The 21,135-nt window shown below is 46.4% G+C and overlaps 2 protein-coding genes across 4 annotated transcripts in view; one reads left to right on the top strand and one right to left on the bottom strand.

Annotated features, from left to right (window-relative positions):
• Window positions 1–20,904, bottom strand: part of SLC16A12 (solute carrier family 16 member 12) — a 75,089-nt gene extending 54,185 nt beyond the window's left edge. The window contains exons 1-2 of one of the 3 annotated variants that reach the window (XM_013054759.2): window positions 20,397–20,904; window positions 19,872–19,965 (exon numbers count right to left, since the gene is read on the bottom strand). The gene's annotated coding sequence lies outside the window, so the exon portion shown is untranslated. The remainder of the gene's footprint in view (window positions 1–19,871; window positions 19,966–20,396) is intronic. The other 2 variants (XM_013054760.2, XM_013054758.2) reach the window with 2 other exon arrangements.
• On the top strand, window positions 13,869–14,926 carry LOC101680447 (U1 small nuclear ribonucleoprotein A-like). Its single transcript, XM_045068610.1, is given in 2 exon segments — window positions 13,869–14,446; window positions 14,449–14,926. Coding segments are annotated over 2 exon segments (846 nt in total). The 5' UTR covers window positions 13,869–13,944; the 3' UTR covers window positions 14,793–14,926.
• Window positions 20,905–21,135: the final 231 nt, after the last annotated feature.

Genomic DNA, 21,135 nt, shown 5'->3' with positions numbered 1-21,135 from the left:
GAAGTTTCAGTTTGAAATTGATGAGGGAGCAGGAGGCTGGCTGAGGACAAAGCAAAAGCTGGCGTCTTGCACCCCCCCCTTTCATCCGCTCCCCTCCATATGTGTAGCATTCCTCAGGCACCCCTGACTGCCATAAAATGATAAATAGTTAACTTGCTGAGATCACAATCCTGCAAGACAGGAGTCTCCCTTGGTTTGCAAATGTCCTTGAGATTACAACAAAGAAGTTACCTTATCAATAGCCCTTCCGGACACCCCTTTGTCCTCACCTACCCAATTCCTGTGTATATAACCAACCACTCCTCACAACCCGGGGCAGCAGCTCTTCCTGCCCACGGTCCTGTCCCCGTGCTTTAATAAACCACCATTTTGCACCAAAGATGTCTCAAGAATTCTTTCTTGGTCATCGGCTCCAGACCTCAGCCCACCGAACCTCACCTAGGTTCTAGAACTTCATCAAAATGATAGAAAAAAAGTGCTGGAGATGCATGGTGGGGATCATTGCACAACAATATGAATGTACTTAATGGCACAGAACTGTACTCTTGAAAACATTAAAATGGTAAATTGTACTGTATATATTTCACCGCACTTCAAAAAAATCCCAAACTAGGGGCGCCTGGGTGGCTCAGTGGGTTAAAGCCTCTGCCTTCAGCTCAGGTCATGATCCCAGGGTGCTGGGATCGAGCCCCACATCGGGCTCTCTGCTCAGCAGCGAGCCTGCTTCCTCCCCTGCCTCTCTGCCTACTTGTGATCTCTGTCTGTAAAATAAATAAATAAAATCTTTTTAAAAAATCCCAAACTATAATCATTTTATATAATTTGTTCTTGTCGTTTCATTTGATACCATGAATGTTAGTAAATGTATTCTGATATTCTAACAGCTATAAAGCGTTTGTACAAATGCACTATAATTGATGTCACCATCCTCTATCATTGCACAGATATTGTAGGACTCAATCATGTGACACATCGGGTCAGACTATATTCCCAATGAACCTTCCTTTGGGATAGCTATGGTCAATCCCAGACATGCTGAAAATCTTGCACTGCAGGCAGAGAACCTCCTACTTGCTCAAAAATATGTATTAAGTACTAGTGCCTTTAATATGTTATAATTAATAACAAATATAATAAGTAATACTAATTTTAAATTAGCACCTAATTTATTTAGTACCTGTGTGCTTTCGAACATACTACAGAGGAAAAATCTTAGACATGTTACTAAAGGAACATGACACCATGGGCAATATTCAAAGTATTTAACAAAAGACTGTTAGCCACACAGATCAGTCAGAGGAGAGGCCAAATGAACACTGGGTGAGCCAGATCAGAGTATCCTGCCTGGCTATTAGCTCTCCTAACCCCAAAGAAACCATCTAGCACAATGTTAAACGGGAGTTCCAAAGTAGACGTTTCTGGAGAGCCCCTATATTGCCCGAAGGAAGAGGAGCATATTTGGGAAAAAAGAAACAAAACTCTAGACCCGGCAAAGTTCGGTATCCCTGTGGGACCCTGAAGTGGTTGGACCAGGGGCTCTGTTAGAGAAACTGGTCTAGAGCTCAGGAGAGAGACCTGGTGTCCAGACCTGCACTCAGTATCCAGGCACGCCACTGGTCACTGAGATATGGAAGAATAGGCCTTTCAGACTTCTTTGGGCGTCTCCTGTTAATGGCAGATTCAGATTCAGCGGGTCTGGGTGGGGCCTGAGATTTGAATTTCTGATAAACTCACAAGGGAGGCCTATGCTGGTCCCCAGACCCCAATGTGAGGAGCCAGGTGTCCTGATGGTGGGTGGGAGAGAAGAGTGAGAAGGACTTGGAGGAATCCCAGTCTTTCAGGGAGGGGTAGAAGAAGCAGAGGCTGCAAGGAAATTGAGAAAGGTAAAGATAAATCCAGACAAGCACAGGGTCAGAGCTCAAAAAAAAACCAAAAAACAAAAAACAAAACAAAAAAACAGAACAAGAGTCTCTTACGGTTTGCCTCCCTCTTTGGTTTTGTCTGGTTTCAGTTTTCCCTCCTTTCCCCTATGATCCTCTGTCTTGTTTCTCAAATTCTTAGTATCAGTGAGATCATATGATAATTGTCTTTCTCGGACTGATTTATTTCACTCAGCATACTAGCCTCTAGTCCTACCCACATCATTGCAAATGGCAAGATTTCATGTTTTTTGATGGCTGCATAATATTCCATTGTATATATATCTCACCCCTTCTTTATCCATTCATCTGTTGAGGAATATCTAGGCTCTTTCCATAGTTTGGCTATTGTGGACATTGCTGCTATAAGCATTGGGGTGCACATGTCCCTTCTGATCACTACATTTGTATCAGGAAACAAACGGAGGGTTGCTGGAGAGGGTAGGGTTGGGGTGGGAGGGATAAGGTGCCCTGCTGATGGACATCGGGGAGGGTATGTGCTATGGTGAGTGCTGTGAATTGTGAAGGCTGATGAATCACAGACCTGTACCCCTGAAACAAATAACATATTACATGTAAATAAAAATATATATATAAAAATAAAAGTATAAAATGCCCTCCCCTTAAAAAAGGGAACAATATTATTAACCGTACTGACAGATCAGGTAAGACTCTAAGAAGAGGCACTGAGCCTGTCCTAGTCCACTTGGGCTGTCCTAACAAAATACCACAGTCTGGGGTGCTTAAACAACATGCATTTATTTTACTGCAATTCTGGAAGCTGGAAGGGGGGGGATCAGAGTGCCAGCCAGGTGGGGTGCTGGTGAGAGAGCTCTCTCCATGGCTTGCAGGGGCTTGCAGAGGGCCATCTTCTGGCTGTGTGCTCACATGGCCTCTCCTCAGCTCTTCCCTCTCTTCCCCTTCTTCTAAGGACACTAATCCCATCACGGGGTTCCACCCTCATGACCACCTCTAAACTTGAACCTCAAAGGCCCCGCCTTCTAATAATGCACCACTGCTGGTTGGGGCTTCAGCATATGAAGGGGAGACACAAACACTGGGCTCCTAGAGTGCCCACTGGACTTTGTATTGAGGTGGAAGTGTCCCAGAAATGTTTGGCTACAATTTCAGTGGGTGATGTGATCCTCTGAGGGCATACAGTGTCAGTAGGAACACCTATGTCTTCTGTAAGACATGTGGCCATCAGGACTCACAGGTCCCTCCAGGGGAAAATGCCCCAGGTTGGGAATGCTGAGACCCTGGCTGGGCAGATCGCTGCCCCCAGCTCAGCACAGAACATCCCCCTGCCCCCTCAATGTGCAAGACAAGCAGGAGCTCTGGGCACATACATCCAAGCAGCTCAGGAATCCTGGCCACAAACACTCACATTGGTAATACTCATTCAGTTGCTAAAGACAGCTCCCCAGGCACTGAAGCCTGAACGGAAGAGAGGACTAGATAGATCCCTGCCGGTGGCCAGCATTACTCTTTTCAAAACTATCAATTTGGCCTCACTTTGCAAGACCAGAAGTTCTATTTGGGAAAATGAGATAAGTGCAGTCACAGATGGTTCCTACACCCATTTCCCACAAGAAGCTCAAAGAAAAGGCACATGGCTTCCTCAGTTCAAGCTCCCAGGCTTGTTATTCTAGTGACCTCATCAGAGTCATGCCGCAGGGCAGAAAACCAGGCCTGTAAGAGCACGGCCCCTTGGGGGATGGGGCTTGGGGGTGGGGGGAGCCCCCGAGGCAAGGAACCGGAACCGATTGCTGGGCGCTCGGACCCCACCCAAGTCATTATCAATTAGTCATCACCACCAGCACAGGACAGATGGAATTGTTTGCAACGCTCTATTTTCCATTCAACAACAAAACGGGAAGGAAATAAACCAGGGCCTGCCTTGTAGAGCCAGTAATATATATATATATATATATATTTTTTTTTTAATTTTAAAGATTTTTATTTAGTTATTCGACAGAGAGAGACACAGTGAGAGAGGGAACACAGCAGGGGGAGTGGGTGAGGGAGAAGCAGGCTTCCCATGGAGTAGAGAGCCTGATGCGGGGCTCGATCCCAGAACCGTGGGATCATGACCTGAGCCAAAGGCAGACACTTAACCACTGAGCCACCCAGGTGCCCCTAGAGCCAGTAATATTTTATGATTAAGGTTATTTGGCAAATTAAGGCAACAAAACCAGCAGAATGCCAAAAAGAAGCTACCTCAACTTCTATTGTAATTACAGTCAACACACTTACCCGGAAACACTGGCTATGAGAAAAAGGCCTCAAAATGAACAAATCTGGAATCCGTGCAATTTATTACAGGAACCAGTGTGTCTGACTCATCTTCTTTTGCTCTGCCCATCATTCTAACTGGCTTGATCATTTGTTTTCCAAGGCAGTGACAAATGAGACTGTAAACGCTAGGAGGGCAGGGATTTTTGTCGGTTTTGTCAGCTGATACTTCCTTGGCAGTAAGAACAGAATCAGAGTATCTGTCCAATGGTGACATGATGTTCTCTGCAACCGGGTGAGAGCCCTGTCCCTCCGTATTAAATCACAGCTCAGCTACTTCATGCTTGAGCTCCCAAAGAGGGGGGTTTCGCAACCCCTGGCTTAAGTGCCACCACCGATCATTTAGTTGTAAATGGATACTGTAAATAACTGGTAAGATTTCTTGTAGGAATCTATGTATTCTCTCTGTGATCTTGTTTCCACGAGTTATGGGCTTAGCACCCTATTTTTACCTGACAAGGTGAATGCCTACCTTGGTTCCTATTCGATTATAAATTCCTTCAAACTTGTTATCAGGGCAAATTGGTTGAATCAAACCAAAAAGGGAAATGTTAGCTCAGTGCCTAGTCTTGGGAGGTTCTCCAAGCTGAGCTCCACCTGGACAGGAAGACAGGGAGTAACTGTTTTAAATTCCCTCAAGTTGCTCAGCAAATCACAGGAATTAAGCGACTCTGTCCCATTTGAATTGTAACATTTCTTTTGGGTTAGCATTCTGCCCAAGTTACAAGAGTTTTTTGGTTTTTCTTTTTAGATTTTATTTATTTATTTGACATACAGAGATCACAAGTAGGCAAAGAGGCAGGTAGAAAGAGAGGAAGGGAAGCAGGCTCCCTGCTGAACAGAGAGCCCGACGCGGGGCTCGATCCCAGGACCCTGGGATCATGACCTTGGCCGAAGGCAGAGGCTTAACCCACTGAGCCACCCAGGTGGCCCCCAAGTTACAAGAGTTTTGTGGACAACCTGACATTTCCAATAAGGGTCAGGGATCCACTGAATCCATGATAGGCAAACGGTTCTTGCCAAGGACTAATTCAAGACAAGTTCAAACGTTTAAGAGCCATTTTTTAGAAATTCAAAATGAAACCCTATTGGCAGAAGGGGGACATTAAAAATACAAAATGTAACCCTGATTTACTCACATGTCGAATTTAAGAAACAAAACAAAGGAGAACAAAGGGAGAGAGGCAAATCAAGAAACAGACCCATAACTTTAGGGAACACTCTGATGGTCACCAGATGGCAGGGGGTGGCGGGATACGGGGTTAGGTGATGGGGCTTCAGGAGCGCACTTGTGGCGAGCTCTGGGTATGGAAGCATTGAATCACTATACTATACAGTTGAAACTAACAGAACACTGTATGTTAACTGCACTGGCACAATACATTCAAAAATAATGTAAACCGGAGATGTGAGAGAAAGTGGGGGAAGCAGTATGCTCTTTTGTTCCCTTCTGTAAAGTCTGATTATTCTAGAGGTAATTTTGAACATTCAAATCTGGAAAAAGAAGCAAATAAAGAAGGTGCCATTCTAATGCATAAAGATCTGGGTAGAAATGCAGGCTTTCCCCCTAACTGGCCCTGTAATCTGGTAGGAGCGGCCTCCTGGGTCTCCAGTTTCTACCTGCCCTCCCCAAACAACTCAGTTGCTGCCACAGCACTCTCCCCCCACCCTGGCCCCCCAGGCCTGGTCACACTGTGTGTTCTGTTGATGGTCACCTCCAGGGTCCTACACTTTTGCTTTTTCCGCTTATCCCACTTGACACACTTTTGTTTAAAATTAGCTCAGGAAATGTACAAAGGACAAAATACAAATATAGTTCGTATCATAAATGGTTGCAACTATGAGTTTTCAAAAATTCATTTAAGATTACTGACAGTTCCTTCTTCTGACTTTGTATTGCTCACGTAGCTTCATTCATCAATATATCGGGTGGGCTTGGAAGAGTTGGGGAGAAGTATCGTTTAGAAACTCTTGGGACAATTACATGGGAAGTCAAGTCACATGAATGCAAGTCTTCGTAGTCCCACCACAACGCCGAGACAGATACTCCATATCATACTGCATCAGCAGAAAATCCAGCATACTGCATTTCACTTTCGCCATCAACGACTTGCATTTTGTCTCAGAGTAGAGCAGAAGTCCCAGCACGAGGGCCAGAACTACGAATAAAAAGCAGATGTGTATCAAAGATAGACCTTCGGGGAGTCTCTTTGCATGCAGACCGAGAAGCCTCAAGGGCAGTAACTCACACTAAGGAAAAGATGAATCAGGATGGATGAGTTTAGTTTCTCCCCAGGACTTTACAAACGAATGGGGAGGAAATGGCATCAGCTGAGCCACAGAATCACAGTTTTTACTATAATTGCAAGGGGGACCTGGGAAAATGTAAGTTAGATGTTATCAGAACAGTTCAGGTTTTCTGGAAATAGTTAATGATCCCAGGCAGATAAAAGCACCACAGACTGAGAAAGCGCTTAATCCCCCAAATAATGCTACAAGTGTGTCATTTTCACCATCCAGAAACTTTCCATGAGCCAATCAAGCAATCCCTATAAAAAGTTTCAAACTCTTTGACCTAGATTCTTCTTCCAGGAGACTATCTGATGGATAGAAACCAAAATATGGGGGAAGTTCACTTCACAGTGATGTTCAAAGCAGGGTAATTTGCAACATCAAAAAAAAAAAAAAAAATGATGCCGCCACCACCACCTACTGCCTTCAGTACATGATGGAACTCATGACCCCACTAACTCTCAATACAGATGCACATTCAGGCTTGACTTCTTCCTGGGGCTCAGATGAGACAATAGAGATAAGCGTGTAATAAACATTTGTAAATCCCTCTACTATTTCAAAAGCATAAGTACACAAAAATCTTATATTTGGGAAGTAAAGGGAAAGAGAAAAGAAAAGGATCGAGTGTTCTAAAAGCACATGTACACCTGTGTGTTGCAAACCCCTAGAGCAGGGAGCCCTGAACTAGTTAGTTAGCAAAAGACCGTCAGTGGCAGACAACGGAGCAGTTGTCAGAGGCCCAATAGCCAGCTGCCACTCCCAGTCACACTGGCCACAGCACTGAAACCCACAGTGAAACTGACCACCAGCCTCTTCTCTAGCCTTACTGTTCCAGATCTCAGCTTAACAGGGTCAGAAATAAAACATTTAGAATGCCTTGAGTATGATGGTTACTTGATATGTGTTTAGTGAATTATATTACTAGAGCAAGAGTCTGGAACACATAAGTGCTCAGTAAATGGAACCATTATTCATATCGTCATCATCATCATTATTAAATGAAAAATTCACTCTTTAAAGTTTATATAGTTTCCAACTCCCACGATGATCATCTCAGAGAAAACCGAAGCTCACGGAAGTTGGTAATTTGCCGGAGTTCACAGTGCCAGCAAATGCTGGAGTGGGACTTGACCGCCGCCATCCTGAGGCTCCTTCCCCTTGAAAAGGCTGGAATTTTATAACAATGCCCCTGAGCTTTCTCTCTGTCACAGACATGATTCCCAACATCCAGTCCATCCCAAGTGGTTAATCAAAATCACAGCAACCCTGTTGGGCCTGTCAGTCATGGGCTGATTTAAGGAAAGGGCTGTGACCCCCCTCTTTGCCAGGGACAAGGAAGTCTTCCGGGAGCTTCTGGGAAAGATTCGCTCACTACTGAGAAGACACGAAGACGCTGCTTCTCCCCCCATCCCCCAGCGGATGTTCCTGTCTCCATGTGATCCTTCGAACAACTGAAGCCATCTGGAGACCATGAGGGCAATCAGGTTGAGAATGAAATGAACACATGGCAGGGACGGAGCCAAGAGAATCACAGAGAAGCCAAGCCAGAGCCCGGGACATTCTGCTAACTGAAGAAATCCTTTTCCTTACCAGTGCCGTCAGTCCAGCTTGGAGTTTTTGTTCCGTACACCCCAGAACAGCCTGCCTGATTCACTATCCGTGCCGGCCACTCGCCTAGGCCTGGCACACATATTCTGTCCCCCAGGAGTAGCTCCGGATCTTCACATGTAGGGCATCTAAGCTTACCTCGGATCTAATTTTGATTTCCTGCAACCCTGAATGGGCAGAAGAGCAAAGCTGACCGTGGTATGCACAGCTGTACAAAGGGAGCACGCGTTGCTGGTTCCCATCACATGGCTAACTATAGAAGCCCCACTGAGCCCCACTCAAATTCTGGCCCCTCTCCCACGACCCCCCACCCCCACAAAGCACAACAAAGCTCAACAGCTGGAATCCTGATGATCCTCAGTTTCTTCCCCGCCCACTGTGCCGCTCACTCCCAGAGAGGAGAATGAAGAGGGAGAAGGAGGAGGCGGTTGCATCAGAGCACACAGTCCTTTCTTTGCAGTGTGATAAAGATGATTTGGCTAAAGCATCCAAAGTTGCTTTGAAAGGTGTTGTTTTGCCAACCGATACTTGCAAGTTATTTTTTTCAAAAACTACAGTGCAAGATGGGAGCGATCCAACCATTCTGTGACTTGCCCTGTTGGGAGCAGGTGGTGGTACTTATTGCATGCCAGAGATCAGCCTTCTGTATCCTTCGATAGAACCACCGCATATTTGGGTTGTAGCTTTCTAAAGTCCAGACCCGTCCTTAGGGCTACTGGGCACCATCCTCCCACAAGAGGGAGGGTCTAGTCAACATGGGCCCAACATTCTGCGGATCTCAGCCTCAACCTTGACCTCGTCACGTCCCATAACATTCACCTCCATTCAATTCAGCCATGTACTCCCAAAGCCATCAACCAATCATCACCTATGCCAGTCCTCACTTCTGAAAACTAGAGCTGATGTGAGATGTCCCAAACCTCAACCTTCTATCCTTCACAATTCCCTAACTCCTACTGCCCCTGGTTTCCAACCTCCCTGAGCTCCCAGGCCCCTGGCCTCTCTCCCTCACCTCCCAACCCCTCAGCTTGCCTGCTCTCCAGAGGCTAGAGCTCCTTCTCCACCATGTCACTTGCTCTCTTTCTGACATCCCCATTCCTTCCAAGCCACCAGTCCTCAATTTTGAATCAACCCAGACCATCCAAACATTTCCATTCCTATAACTGGTAAGGCAAGTTCTGCCAGAGCAGATCTCTCAACCTCGCAAATCAATGGCACAATTATGATTTCCAACACAAACCAAGTGCTTGGAATGACTCAGCAACAATATTTCTACCTATTCCATTTGCACATTGCTTATTCAAAATAAGTACTCTATGTACCCCACAGCAGGATGGTGGACAGCGCTGAAGGCATCCTGGTCCTGCCTCTGGGCGGCTGTTCAACCTCAGGCCAGAGGCTTCACCCATCTGGGCTGCCACTGCCTCACTTACAACATTAGGAAAATAACTCCGTCCTCACATGACTGTTGCTAGAACTCAGAGGCTTCACCCAGGGCAGTAGTTTGAACGAAGCTTAGAACATATAAAGCGCCCCCCGAAAATACCAGTTACTGTTTTAGAGAGAAAATGTGGGCTATTTTTACTCCATTTTTTCCCCCTTCAGCTTATTCGTCCACTTCTTCCCTATCCATGTGCACCCTTCATCCCTTTTGTTCCTTTGGCAAAGAAAGAGGCTTCCCTTCGTATTTGATTTCTCAGGGTAGTGTCCCCTCTTCTACATTCTGTATTTTGAACCTAGACCTTCAGCTTACAAATTTCCTCAAGTATCTGTCATCTTGAAAGCGAGAAGGAGGAATGTGAGAGAAGAAAGAAGGGAAGAGAACTCGAGCCAAGGGGAGAAAGCCCCCTTCACCCCTACCACCTGGGAAGAAAGCCCCCTTCACCCCTACTGCCCTTTCAGCTGCCCCCAACTACTTTCTTCCCTTCCCAAACCTGGCCTCCTAAGGACCTGTCCACACTGACTGTGTCCTCATCCCTTTTCTCACTCCCACCTCCGCAGAATGGAATTTGCATCCTGCCTCCCCTATACACCGCTCAAGCTGTTGTAGACACCAATGACTCCTAATTGCCAATAGTAACTCTGCCATCCCTAATTAACTGGCTTCTCTGTAGCGCTTGGCACGCTCTCTCATTATTGAAACTTTCTTCCTTGAATTTCCTCGACCAGAGTCCTGCCTGTTTATCCTCCACCCCTGGCCCAAAGACCTATGCTTCTTACATTCCTTTGCTAGAGCCTTCTTTCTCTGGCCACTCATTAGATGTCATGTCATTTACTCATCCATTCAACAAACATACTGGACACTTACCATATCTGAGGTAGCATGACAGCTGCTGTGACCAGCTGAGTAGAGACAGCTGAAGCACAACCCCAAGAGGCACTATTCACAGTGAGACACAACTACGCAGACATATGAATAGCACTTTCTGGAATTGTGCAAGGATTTTATCTCTGACCCATCATCTCACGTCTCTTTATAAACACTCTCCTTGGGTGATCATTTCCAAACACAGGGCTTAAGCCGTGAACAATGGCAGTGACACTGTAAATAAGACGTAGTCTCTGCCCTCACAGTTGCTCTAGACAAAGATCGGCATGTAACTAGAATGGAAAAAGGAGGGTACAGTGACCAAGATGTGCCCGGGGTATAATGTGAACACACCCTAGTTATTCTCCACAATTTTTTGACCCATTTCACACTTCATTCTTTACATGCTCCTCAGGTAATTACATCCAATTATGTCTTGTTCATCCAATCCTGTCATGTTCAACTGAGCCTATTAGCTGATAATGCCCACATTTTGGACTGCTCTCCTAGAACATCAAATTGCCTCTCCACCACATGCCCTGTAAGGGCACCAAGCACAAAGACTATAAATATGAATAAAGCGGAAGTCTTACCATGAGGCATGAACCTTACTCCCCAGGCACCATTTCAACAGACCACTCATTTGTCACTCTCTTGGACCTTTCTTCAAGCCTCATTCAGAAATGTTTGAAGCACAAGCTAATTTTATCACCAAAACCCCATTCCCACCCCCCACTCCTCAGTTTAAAAGCCTTCAAGGAGTACTCTTAGCAGCTAAAGCAAAACTGAAACTCCTTAGTGCGGTCCACGAAGACCCTAAATGATCTTGCTCCTGCCGGTTCTTCTGATCTTATCTGGCATGGAGCCACACACATGCCCTGCAGGTCAGCCATCCCTAACCACCCTGGGAAGCCACGCAGCTCTTTCAGTCCACAGTGTTACTTTCCCACCTCAGTGCCTTTGTACATGTTGTGCCTGGTGCCTAGACCACCCTTCCTCAGGGTGTTCACCACATGAGTCTCTATACTTCCTTAATGGCTTGACCAACCCAGGCAGCATTTAGACCCTCTGGCTTTGAACTAAAGAAGGGACTCACAATGCCCTGATAACTTGTCTGCTTAGGAGACAAGTAATCTGCCTCCCCTAGGAGATTGCAAGCCTTTGGGTAAGACCCCATCTATTCTCTGTGGGCCTTCAGCACCTGACATGCTTGGGACTCAGCAAACATTTGCCCGATGAAGAGGTAAACTCACTGAGCTATTTTAACATTGCTTAAGCACAATATGTTTTTATTAGGGCCTCTAAAAGTAATTAATTCTATTCTATCTAATTCAAAAGGCTCTTCCTACCTTAAAACTATTAAAACTTAAAAAAAAAAAAAAAACAACTTAAACTTTGCCTTAATCTAGCCTGTATCTGCAGCCAATTAGGTATATGATCATGCAAGAATTTCTAAAGAAAGCAGAATGTACCAGAACCATTCCGAGAGACCAATTCAGATGCATCAGCTGTTCAATGTCATTTGAAATTTCTTTTAGTTTTTGAAGTTTTATTTATTCATTTATTTATTCAGTACACTCTACACAGGGCATGGAGCCCAACACAAGGCTTGAACTCAGCGCTCTGAGATCAAGACCTGAGCTGAGATCAAGAGTCAAACACTTAACTGACTTAGCCACCCAGATGCCCCCCCACTTTCATTTGAAATTTTAATTACACCTTCATCTCTAATAAAATTAAAACATAGGGTTATCTACAATTTTTCTTTTCTGATGTGGAAGAAGTCAACTGAAAGAAGTAAAAACAAGAGGGAAAAAAATGTGTGGTGCTTAATTTTTTGATACAAGTCACTCTCAACTTTCCCCACCCCCATATCATGCTTGCTTTATTATTAGAACCCCCTATTAAGTAAAATATATTTGCCAGTGCCTTACTTATGAGCATTTATTTATTCTTTATCAGGGTACTTTGACTTCTTCTAAGAGGGTTTATAAATTATGTTAATACACTGTTGCCTGTTGAGACTTGTAACACATTTGCTAAACAGCTGGCCAACACTGAAGGCAAAGTCTGTGTCAATGACACAAAATAAAACTTCAGACCTTTGTGGCATGGGGACTTACCTGGGGTCTCTCTGGGACCCTACCCAGAACTTAGTAGTCACCACTCTAGTCCCACAAGGGAAATGAAGACATGGTGGGGGCAGGGCGGGGGGGGGGGATGTCTGAATTTTACTGTAATGCTTCTTAACAAATCACTGCAAGACAAAAATACCGCAATGGCTCTCTCACTACCAAATCCATGAGGCAAACACTCAAGTTTATCTTCTCATTCTGGACATCAGTACACATATAGAAGGAGCCCTCGAAGAGAAACTTCCCTGGCTGGCTTCCATGGCCTATGCTCTGACCCTACCCCACACCTCCACCTACACACATATACACTCATGCTTCAATTCTTTCGACAGTTATGCCCGAGCATATGTGGGGAAATAGCAAACTAAAGAAGGAACTTTGCTGACCAAAATGTGAGTACAGAGAGTACCTGACCTAGCACCACCATTCCTCAGGATTTCATCTTTAACCCACCTCACATCTCTCCATCAACACCCTCCTGGCGTGATTATTTCCACACACACAGGACTTAAACTGAGTCTCTATGCTAATGACTTCCAATTTATGCTTCTTGCCCAGAATATCTAATTACTCATTTGATGCTCTCTGTGCACAGGCACAGAGGATATAAAGTTAATAAGACCAGTGTCTTCCCATGCTTTTTCAACACAGGTGCACGGTAGTATTTTGAAATAATTAGGAGCTACCAGAATGACATAAACCAAATTTGGCAGAGAAAGGGAAGCAGAAACTTATAAACATGTGGCCTAATCATTTACAAACTTGTTTTCACCAAGAAATCCCTTGTTCAGAGAAAATCTTACTTGGAAACCCAAAATGTGAAATCAAGACCAGCACAGCACTCAGGTTGCCAAAGAGATCACCAAAAGGAACGCCAAGCTGGATGTAGGACATCTTTCCCCACACCGTCCCCATGCCCCTCATGTGTCGAGACTCCTTGAAACCCACGTAAAACATTTATTTATAGATTTTATGTATTTATTTATTTGTCAGAAAGAGAGAACGAGAGCAAGCGCACCAGTAGGCAGAGTGGCAGGCAGAGGCAGAGAGAGAGGCAGGCTCTCCGCCAAACAAGGCACCCCATGCAGAACTCGGTCCCAGGACACCGGGATCATGACCTGAGCCGAAGGCAGCGGCTTAAGTGACTGAGCCACCCAGGCGCCCCAGAAGTACTACATTTAATACAAAAATCAACAGTGAAAACACATTTGGGGACAGCTAACTGGTAACAGAGGGTGAGAATTCCCACTACTGTTGAGAGTAAAATAAGACTAAATGTCATTAAAAATAAGATCAGTTCTGGCTTTTGTAGTCGACGCTCAGAAACCTACGCGGCGACACTTGCAGGAGCTGCGGCTCTGTTGCTCTACCTCGGCACCTCTCCATGGCAGTTCCCGAGACCCGCCCCAACCACACTATTTATATCAACAATCTCAACGAGAAGATCAAGAAGGATGAGCTAAAGAAGTCCCTCTATGCCATCTTCTCCCAGTTTGGCCAGATCCTGGATATCCTGGTTTCCCGAAGCCTGAAGATGAGGGGCCAGGCCTTTGTCATCTTCAAGGAGGTCAGCAGTGCCACCAACGCCCTGCGCTCCATGCAGGGTTTCCCCTTCTACGACAAGCCCATGCGCATTCAGTATGCAAAGACTGACTCGGATATCATTGCTAAGATGAAGGGCACCTTTGTGGAGCGGGACCGCAAGCGGGAGAAAAGGAAGCCCAAGAGCCAGGAAACCCCAGCAGCCAAGAAGGCCGTGCAGGGTGGGGCAGCCACCCCTGTGGTGGGGGCTGTCCAGGGCCCTGTTCTGGGCATGCCCCCGATGACCCAGGCACCCCGCATCATGCACCACATGCCCGGCCAGCCTCCCTACATACCGCCTCCGGGCAGATCCCGCCCCCAGGCCTGGCTCCCGGCCAGATCCCACCAGGGGCCCTGCCCCCACAGCAGCTTATGCCGGGCCAGATGCTGCCTGCCCAGCCTCTTTCAGAAAATCCACCAAATCACATCTTATTCCTCACCAACTTGCCCGAGGAGACCAACGAGCTCATGCTGTCCATGCTTTTCAACCAGTTCCCTGGCTTCAAGGAGGTCCAACTGGTCCCTGGGCGGCACGACATTGCCTTTGTGGAGTTTGACAATGAGGTCCAGGCAGGGGCCGCTCGGGACGCACTGCAGGGTTTCAAGATCACCCAGAACAATGCCATGAAGATCTCCTTTGCCAAGAAGTAGCACCTTTTCCCCCTGCCTGCCCCTGCCCCCTGTTCTGGGGCCACCCCTTCCCCCCCTTGGCTCAGCCCCCTGAAGGTAAGTCCCCCTTGGGGGCCTTCTCAGAGCCATGTGTGAGTGAGTGGTCGCCACACAGCATTGTACCCAGAGTCTATCCCCAACATTGCACCTGGCGCTGTTAGGCCGGAATTAAAGTGGTTTTTTTTGAGAAAAAAAAAAAAAATCAGTTCTGAGATGCCTGGGTGGCTTGACTGGTTAAGCATCTGCCTTGGGCTCACGTCATGATCCCAGGGTTCTTGCTCAGTGGGGAGCCTGCTTCTTCCTCTGCCTGCCGATCCTCCTGCTTGTGCGTACTCTTTCTCTCTCTGACAAATAAATGTATAAAATCTTTAAAACAAAACAAACAACTAAGATCAGTTTTAAGAAATCCACTAGATCAGTGTTTTCACCTTGTCTATTATCTTGCCACATTTTCTCGAAGACAGTAAAAGCATTTGTACCTTAAAGTTACTTGTGGAAAAGCCCAAGTGCCAAATCTTCCTAGATTCGTTTTATTAGAGTTTAACCATCTTCTACAGCTGTCCACTCCACATGTAAGGAGTAGTAGCCTGCTTGTTGATGTTGTTCTTTCTCTTTTTAGCTTCACTGTCTTTTGCAGGCTGTGGTTTGAGATAAAATCTACCCTTTTAATCATCCTAAAGACTACAGTTTGGTGATTTTTTAGTGTACTCCCATGTTATAAAGCCAGCACTGCCATCTAATTCTAGAATAAAGCCATCATCCCCCAAAGAAACCATGTACCATTGTCAGTCAGTCTCCACTCTCCCCACCCCCTTACTATGTCAGCCACCAATCTACTTTTTGTCTCTGTGGATTTGCCTACGTTGGACATATCACACAATATGTGGTCTTTTGTATCTGGCTTCTCTCACTCAGCATAATGTTTTCATGGTTCATCCACACTGTAGCATGTGTTGACATCGTTTTTTAGAAATGACTCACTTTTATGGGCCTATAGGGCGATCCATTCAGTTTTTATAGAAAAAACATTCTTCGGCATTTACATTACATCATTTTATGTAATATTTCATTAAATTGCAAAATTATAATAGCAAGTACTAGTGGTAGGCTGGTGATAAACAGAACTATGAGCAAACACGACTATGAGCATGGCCCTGAGCTGATAAAAAGCAAAGTACACCAATTCATCGTGATGGCAGCTACTTCCCACCGCGGCCTCTGTGCTGAGGAGCAACCAGGAAGGGTTCCGGAGGGAAGAAGAGTAATGGCTAACCCTGAGTTGGGTTGTTTTTTTTTTTAAGATTTATTCATTTATGTTAGAGAGAGAGTGGGTAGAGAGGTAAGAGAGAGAGAATTCTGAAGCAGACTCCCCACTGAGCGTGGAGACCAACACTGGGCTCAAGGTGGGGCTCCACCCTACCACCCCAAGTTCATGACCCGAGCCTAAACCAAGGGGCAGCCATTTAACCAACTGAGCCACACAGGTGCCCTGAGTTGCTGTAGTGTCGGTCAGTATGCCATTATCCAAGATGGAGAGGGAAGCATGCAGAGGGTGTAGAAATGGTCAGGGTTCATTATACAACCCAACACAGCCTTACCTGGCCCCTCAAAAGGAAGTCCTCCATAGGTCCACAAAGAGAAAAACCAGAGATACATTCCCCAAAAGATAGATATACCCTTCTACTTCTAGAAAGCTTTACCAAACTGTCAAGGAGAAGCTCAAACATGTCCTCTCTTTAAGTCTTCCCTAAACCCTGATTACTTATAGTGCCTGCATGCTTTCTCTCCTCCCTTCTAATTTCCAGAGTACTTATGAAGCTCATAACCCGGATGACAGCCAGTCATGTAACATCTTTTTGTTTTTTTTCCATACCTGGCTGAAAGCTACCTCGGAGGCAGGTCTGTGTCTTTGCCTTGCATGCTGCCAGAGCATAGGGGGGAAAAAAAAGGTGCTCAAAACACAATCTTTATACCAATATTTATAAGGAGAGGGGCACCTGGGTGGTTCAGTGGGTTAAGCCGCTGCCTTCTGCTTGGGTCATGATCTCAAGGTCCTGGGATCAAGCCCCGCATCAGGCTCTCTGCTCAGTGGGGAGCCTGCTTCCTCCTCTCTCTCTGCCTGCCTCTCTGCCTACTTGTGATCTCTGTCAAATAAAATGAATAAAATCTTTAAAAAAAAAAAAAGGAGAAATTCGCTAAGCATTTATTATTTATTTATTAAGTAAAGAAGGAGCACATTAAATAACTAATTTATTTAGGCATTTCCTACCTGGCTAGAGCAACTCAGCCCATTCATCAACATGGCGTCAAAGAAGAGGAAAAGGAGAGATGAGCTTAGGGATGAGCGACTGATGGGGAGAAGCAGAGGGCAACTGAAGAAAATCAACGAGTCCGGGTGCCTAGCAGCCATCAGAAATCATGACTCTCCTCCAAGGGCTTCACAGAGACCACTTTCAAATAGGACATTGTTTGATAATGACACTTCCTGATGTCCTTTGATGGAGAAGAAATTAAAAACAGACGGAAAATCTCTGTACCCCAAATCTCCCAACATCAAATGTGGATTTGGTTTTTCCCCAATTAAATTGTTATACCATACCACTTTAATGGGTGAGTTTTGAGATATCCTACAAAGGTCCTTATAAGCAAATAGCTTCCAAATTAGCGATTTTTAAAAGCAAACCAATAGGGTACTAAGGAATGCATAAACAACCCCAAAGTCTGCACTGAATACTTTTTTTGGCTGTATATGACTGAAAAACTGCCAAGTTCATTTTGATAAGCCTTTGTTAAAAACAATAAACATGCCTAAGCTTGCAAACCATGCCGTTTTGAAGAAAAAGCAGTTGAGGGAATTAGAAAATGCTTAAAACTGGAATGTCTGAAAAAAACCTTCCGTGGTAACGGATTTACCAAGAAGTCACAACACTGTGAAGCTTAGGAATATGGAGAGGAGTGGGGGACAAAATATAAAGTGAGAAAAAATGAAAGCAGAACACCATCTGCATATATAAGTAAGCAGCTACATCTTACCCACTGGTACCATTACAATAGCAACACGACCACGGGCACGCTAACGCTAGTGAGAAAAAGAACCCTCCCATGCTTCATTAAGTTTAATGTCACCCCAATGATGTCCCTGCACTAAAGGAAATATAATTTAAGGGACTCCGAATGAACATACATAAAATAACCTAATGTGGCACTTGCTCTTCGTGGGAGGATATCCTTTCAAAGAAGTCAAAGTAATTTATCTGAATTCCCTTCTTTGTTTCCAGTGATTATAAAATCAGCAGGATCAGGAGATTGGAAGGAAGAGAATCTGGAACATTTAAGTTCATTTCCCTACTTTAGGCAAAACCAAAATTCTTTTCTATCTGCCAAGCAAAATCCAGAAACATTCTAATGAATGAATTATAACTTGAGCTCCACAGGAATAAATCTTTTTGCTGCATTCACTGATGATCCCAAATGCCCAGAACAGCACCGGGCACACAGTAGTCACTGCAGAATATGGCAGGTAAATAAAAAGCTCTGTTAAAAATTGAGAAACGTAAAAAAGTATGCAATGCCTAAAATGCTAAAGAAGTCAGCTTAAAGTCCCTTTCTCAGCTCTGTTATAAGGTCATGGTGTTAATCACAACACACAAACGATCCTCATATAAACCCCTTTTCTCAAGTTGGCTCCGACGTCATATGTTACACCTTTTACTCTAACCAATCATCACCAGAAGGAGCTGAGATTCCAGGGAGAGATGCAGGTAAGTTTAGTCCACCTGCTTTGATTAGTTTTCTTTTCTGGATGTTCACCTAGGATGTATGTGAATATTCATCACTGTTCAAGAAGAAAGTAAATATTATTTAAATTTAAAGGTTTGTATTTTTTTTAAATTGTACTACAGAAGTGGTTTGGCTAAATCAACCTCTCATTTATTTCAAAATTCCACCAGTTAAAATAAATAAATAATAAGAATAAAATTATAGGTGATTCTAGTTTCATCATTTTTGTTCAAAATGCCTAGCAACAATATGCTTTGCCAGTGTCACCAAGTGGGAAGAAGAAGGCATGGACTGTGGTGTTGGCTCCATCACTAATGAACAATGTGAGTTTAGCCAATCTTTGCCAATGGGAATCCTGGCTTTCTGGCTTGCCAGGTGAAGGGTTTGAATAGATGATCTCTAAAAACCCTTTTCAATTTTTAAGATCCTGCCATTACATGACCAAATCCAGTCACTCAGTTACTATTCCTTATTTTCACCATTTATTTCTTTAACAGACAGACGTTGGGCACCTCAGGAGGGTCAGACACCCTCCGCTTAGTTCGGCAGGACATTGGCTTAGTTGAGCAGGACATTGGTGGAGGGAGGGTGAGACAAACTGCAGGGTCCATTGATGACTTTATCTTTTTTCTTTCTTTTTTTAAGATTTTACTTATCTATTTGACAGAATGAGAGAGAGAGCAGAAGGGGAGTGGGAGAGGGTGAAGCAGGCTCCCCGCTGCTCAAGGAGCCGGATGCTGGGCTCCATCCCAGGACTCTGTGAACACGACCTGAGCTCAAATCAGACGCCCAATGTACGGAACCACCCAGGCCACCCCCCTCCCCTTGATGATTTTAAAAGCTAGTGATCTCAGAAATCCGTGGAGACAGTGTGTTTCTAAATTTGTCAGGCCTTGTCTTTCTTCCTGGGCTAAGCCGGCTGCAACTTCAGAGTACCGAGATCTCAGCAAAGAAGCAAACAGGATGGACGAATTAGAGTCCCATCAGAATGGAATGGTTTAACCGGTGTTCTGGTAGGTTCCATCTGACTCAACATTAAAAAAAAAAAAAAAAAGATGGTCAGAAAGCTGAACTGTGAAAACGGAAGGCTAACCAAATGGCCTCAGTACTTAATGGAATCATGCTTAGAATTTTGCTTGTCAACACTTATCCCTGAGTTTGCACTACAGGGATCCTTCCTTAAGGACAAGAAAGAGCTGAGAAATTAAGTTCAGTCAGTTGAGGGTTTTGAAGGCTAGTCGGTATGTTGTTAGTACACCGTACACGAGAAATAAATATTACCTGAGCAGAAGACGATTAAGAAAAAGGGGTGGGGGGAAGTCACTGGAAGCCCAATCCAGCAGAAAAGCAGTCTCTCTAACACCGGGAAATCTACCTTTGGAAAAGCACAGGAGACGGAGATCAAAGCCGCTTCCTTTCCAGCCACCTGCCCAGAAACAGCTGGAGCGCGGGCCCAACGCCGACAGGACGAGGGAGCACATGTCTGTCCCTCTAACCCAATCCCAACATGCGCCCCGATGACCTGGACTGGGGAAGGGATTCAGGCTCCGGGGACGCTGGGGCCGCGGGAGCCACTGAGCGCCCTCCGCCAGCTCCAACACGCCCAGCCCGAGGCCGCCCCGCCACGCTGCATGCCCCGGGTCCCCCCGAGCCCCCACGCCGCTGGGAAACGGGGAGAGAGACAGCCGCTCGCAGGAGGCTGCACCCCGGGCAGCCCCGCCCGGCCGGTGCCCGCGCCCCGCAGCCCGCTCCGGTCGCGCAGTACCCCCCTCTCCCGGCCCCCGCCCCGTCCCGCCGCGTCCTCACCTCGCGTGGACCGATGTACCCCGGGCGGCGGCGCGCGGACATGCCCCGCGGGCGCACCCACCCGGCCGACTCCCCGTGCCGTGGCCCCTTCCCGGGCCCCAGCCGCCGCGGTCCGCGCTTCCGAGGGGCGGGGAGCGCTCGGGGCGGAGGCGCCGGCGGGGCCGGGGGCCCGGCGGGCAGCGCGGGAGGAGGAGAGCGTCGCGGGGAAGCGCCCAGAGTGCGGCCTGCGAAACGCGCCAGCGGGTCCAACCCCGCCCCGCCAGCGCCGCCGTGGACTCTGCCGGGTGGGCGAAAGGGGTTTATCCCCGGGATCCGCTCGCCGGGCCGAGGCTTGGCGCGGGGGCGGAGGGACACCTCGCGGTTATGCAATGGGTCAGCCCGCTGGGTCCCCAGCCAGCTAGCCCCGGCACCGCCCTCGTCTCCGCGGGGTCCGCCGTGACCCTTATCAGCCGCGCGCGCCCCTGACCGAGGCGAGCAGAGGCGGCCGGGCGTTCGCAAAAGAACTTTCCCCTGCAGGGTAGACGAGCAACGTCTGGAGAAGGAATTCAAGGACTCCCTTAGACGTAGCTGGCAGGGATGCCGCCGGCCGCGCTTCCCAGGTCACAGCGCACGACCCCGAGCCCCCGGAGTGTTAGTTAAAAGCGTTGTCTCTGGGAGTTAGCTGGACCTGGATTCAACGCTCCTGAAAAGCTTGTGACCTTGAGCAAGTTAAGTCCCTGGGCCTCAGTTTCTTCACCTG

This window comes from Mustela putorius, unplaced genomic scaffold, assembly GCF_011764305.1.
Source record: "Mustela putorius furo isolate JIRA1106 unplaced genomic scaffold, ASM1176430v1.1 tig00003909_pilon_pilon_pilon, whole genome shotgun sequence".
Lineage (NCBI taxonomy): Eukaryota > Metazoa > Chordata > Mammalia > Carnivora > Mustelidae > Mustela > Mustela putorius.
Note: the sequence above shows the minus strand (reverse complement) of the source record. Positions and strands in the feature narration are given on the sequence as shown.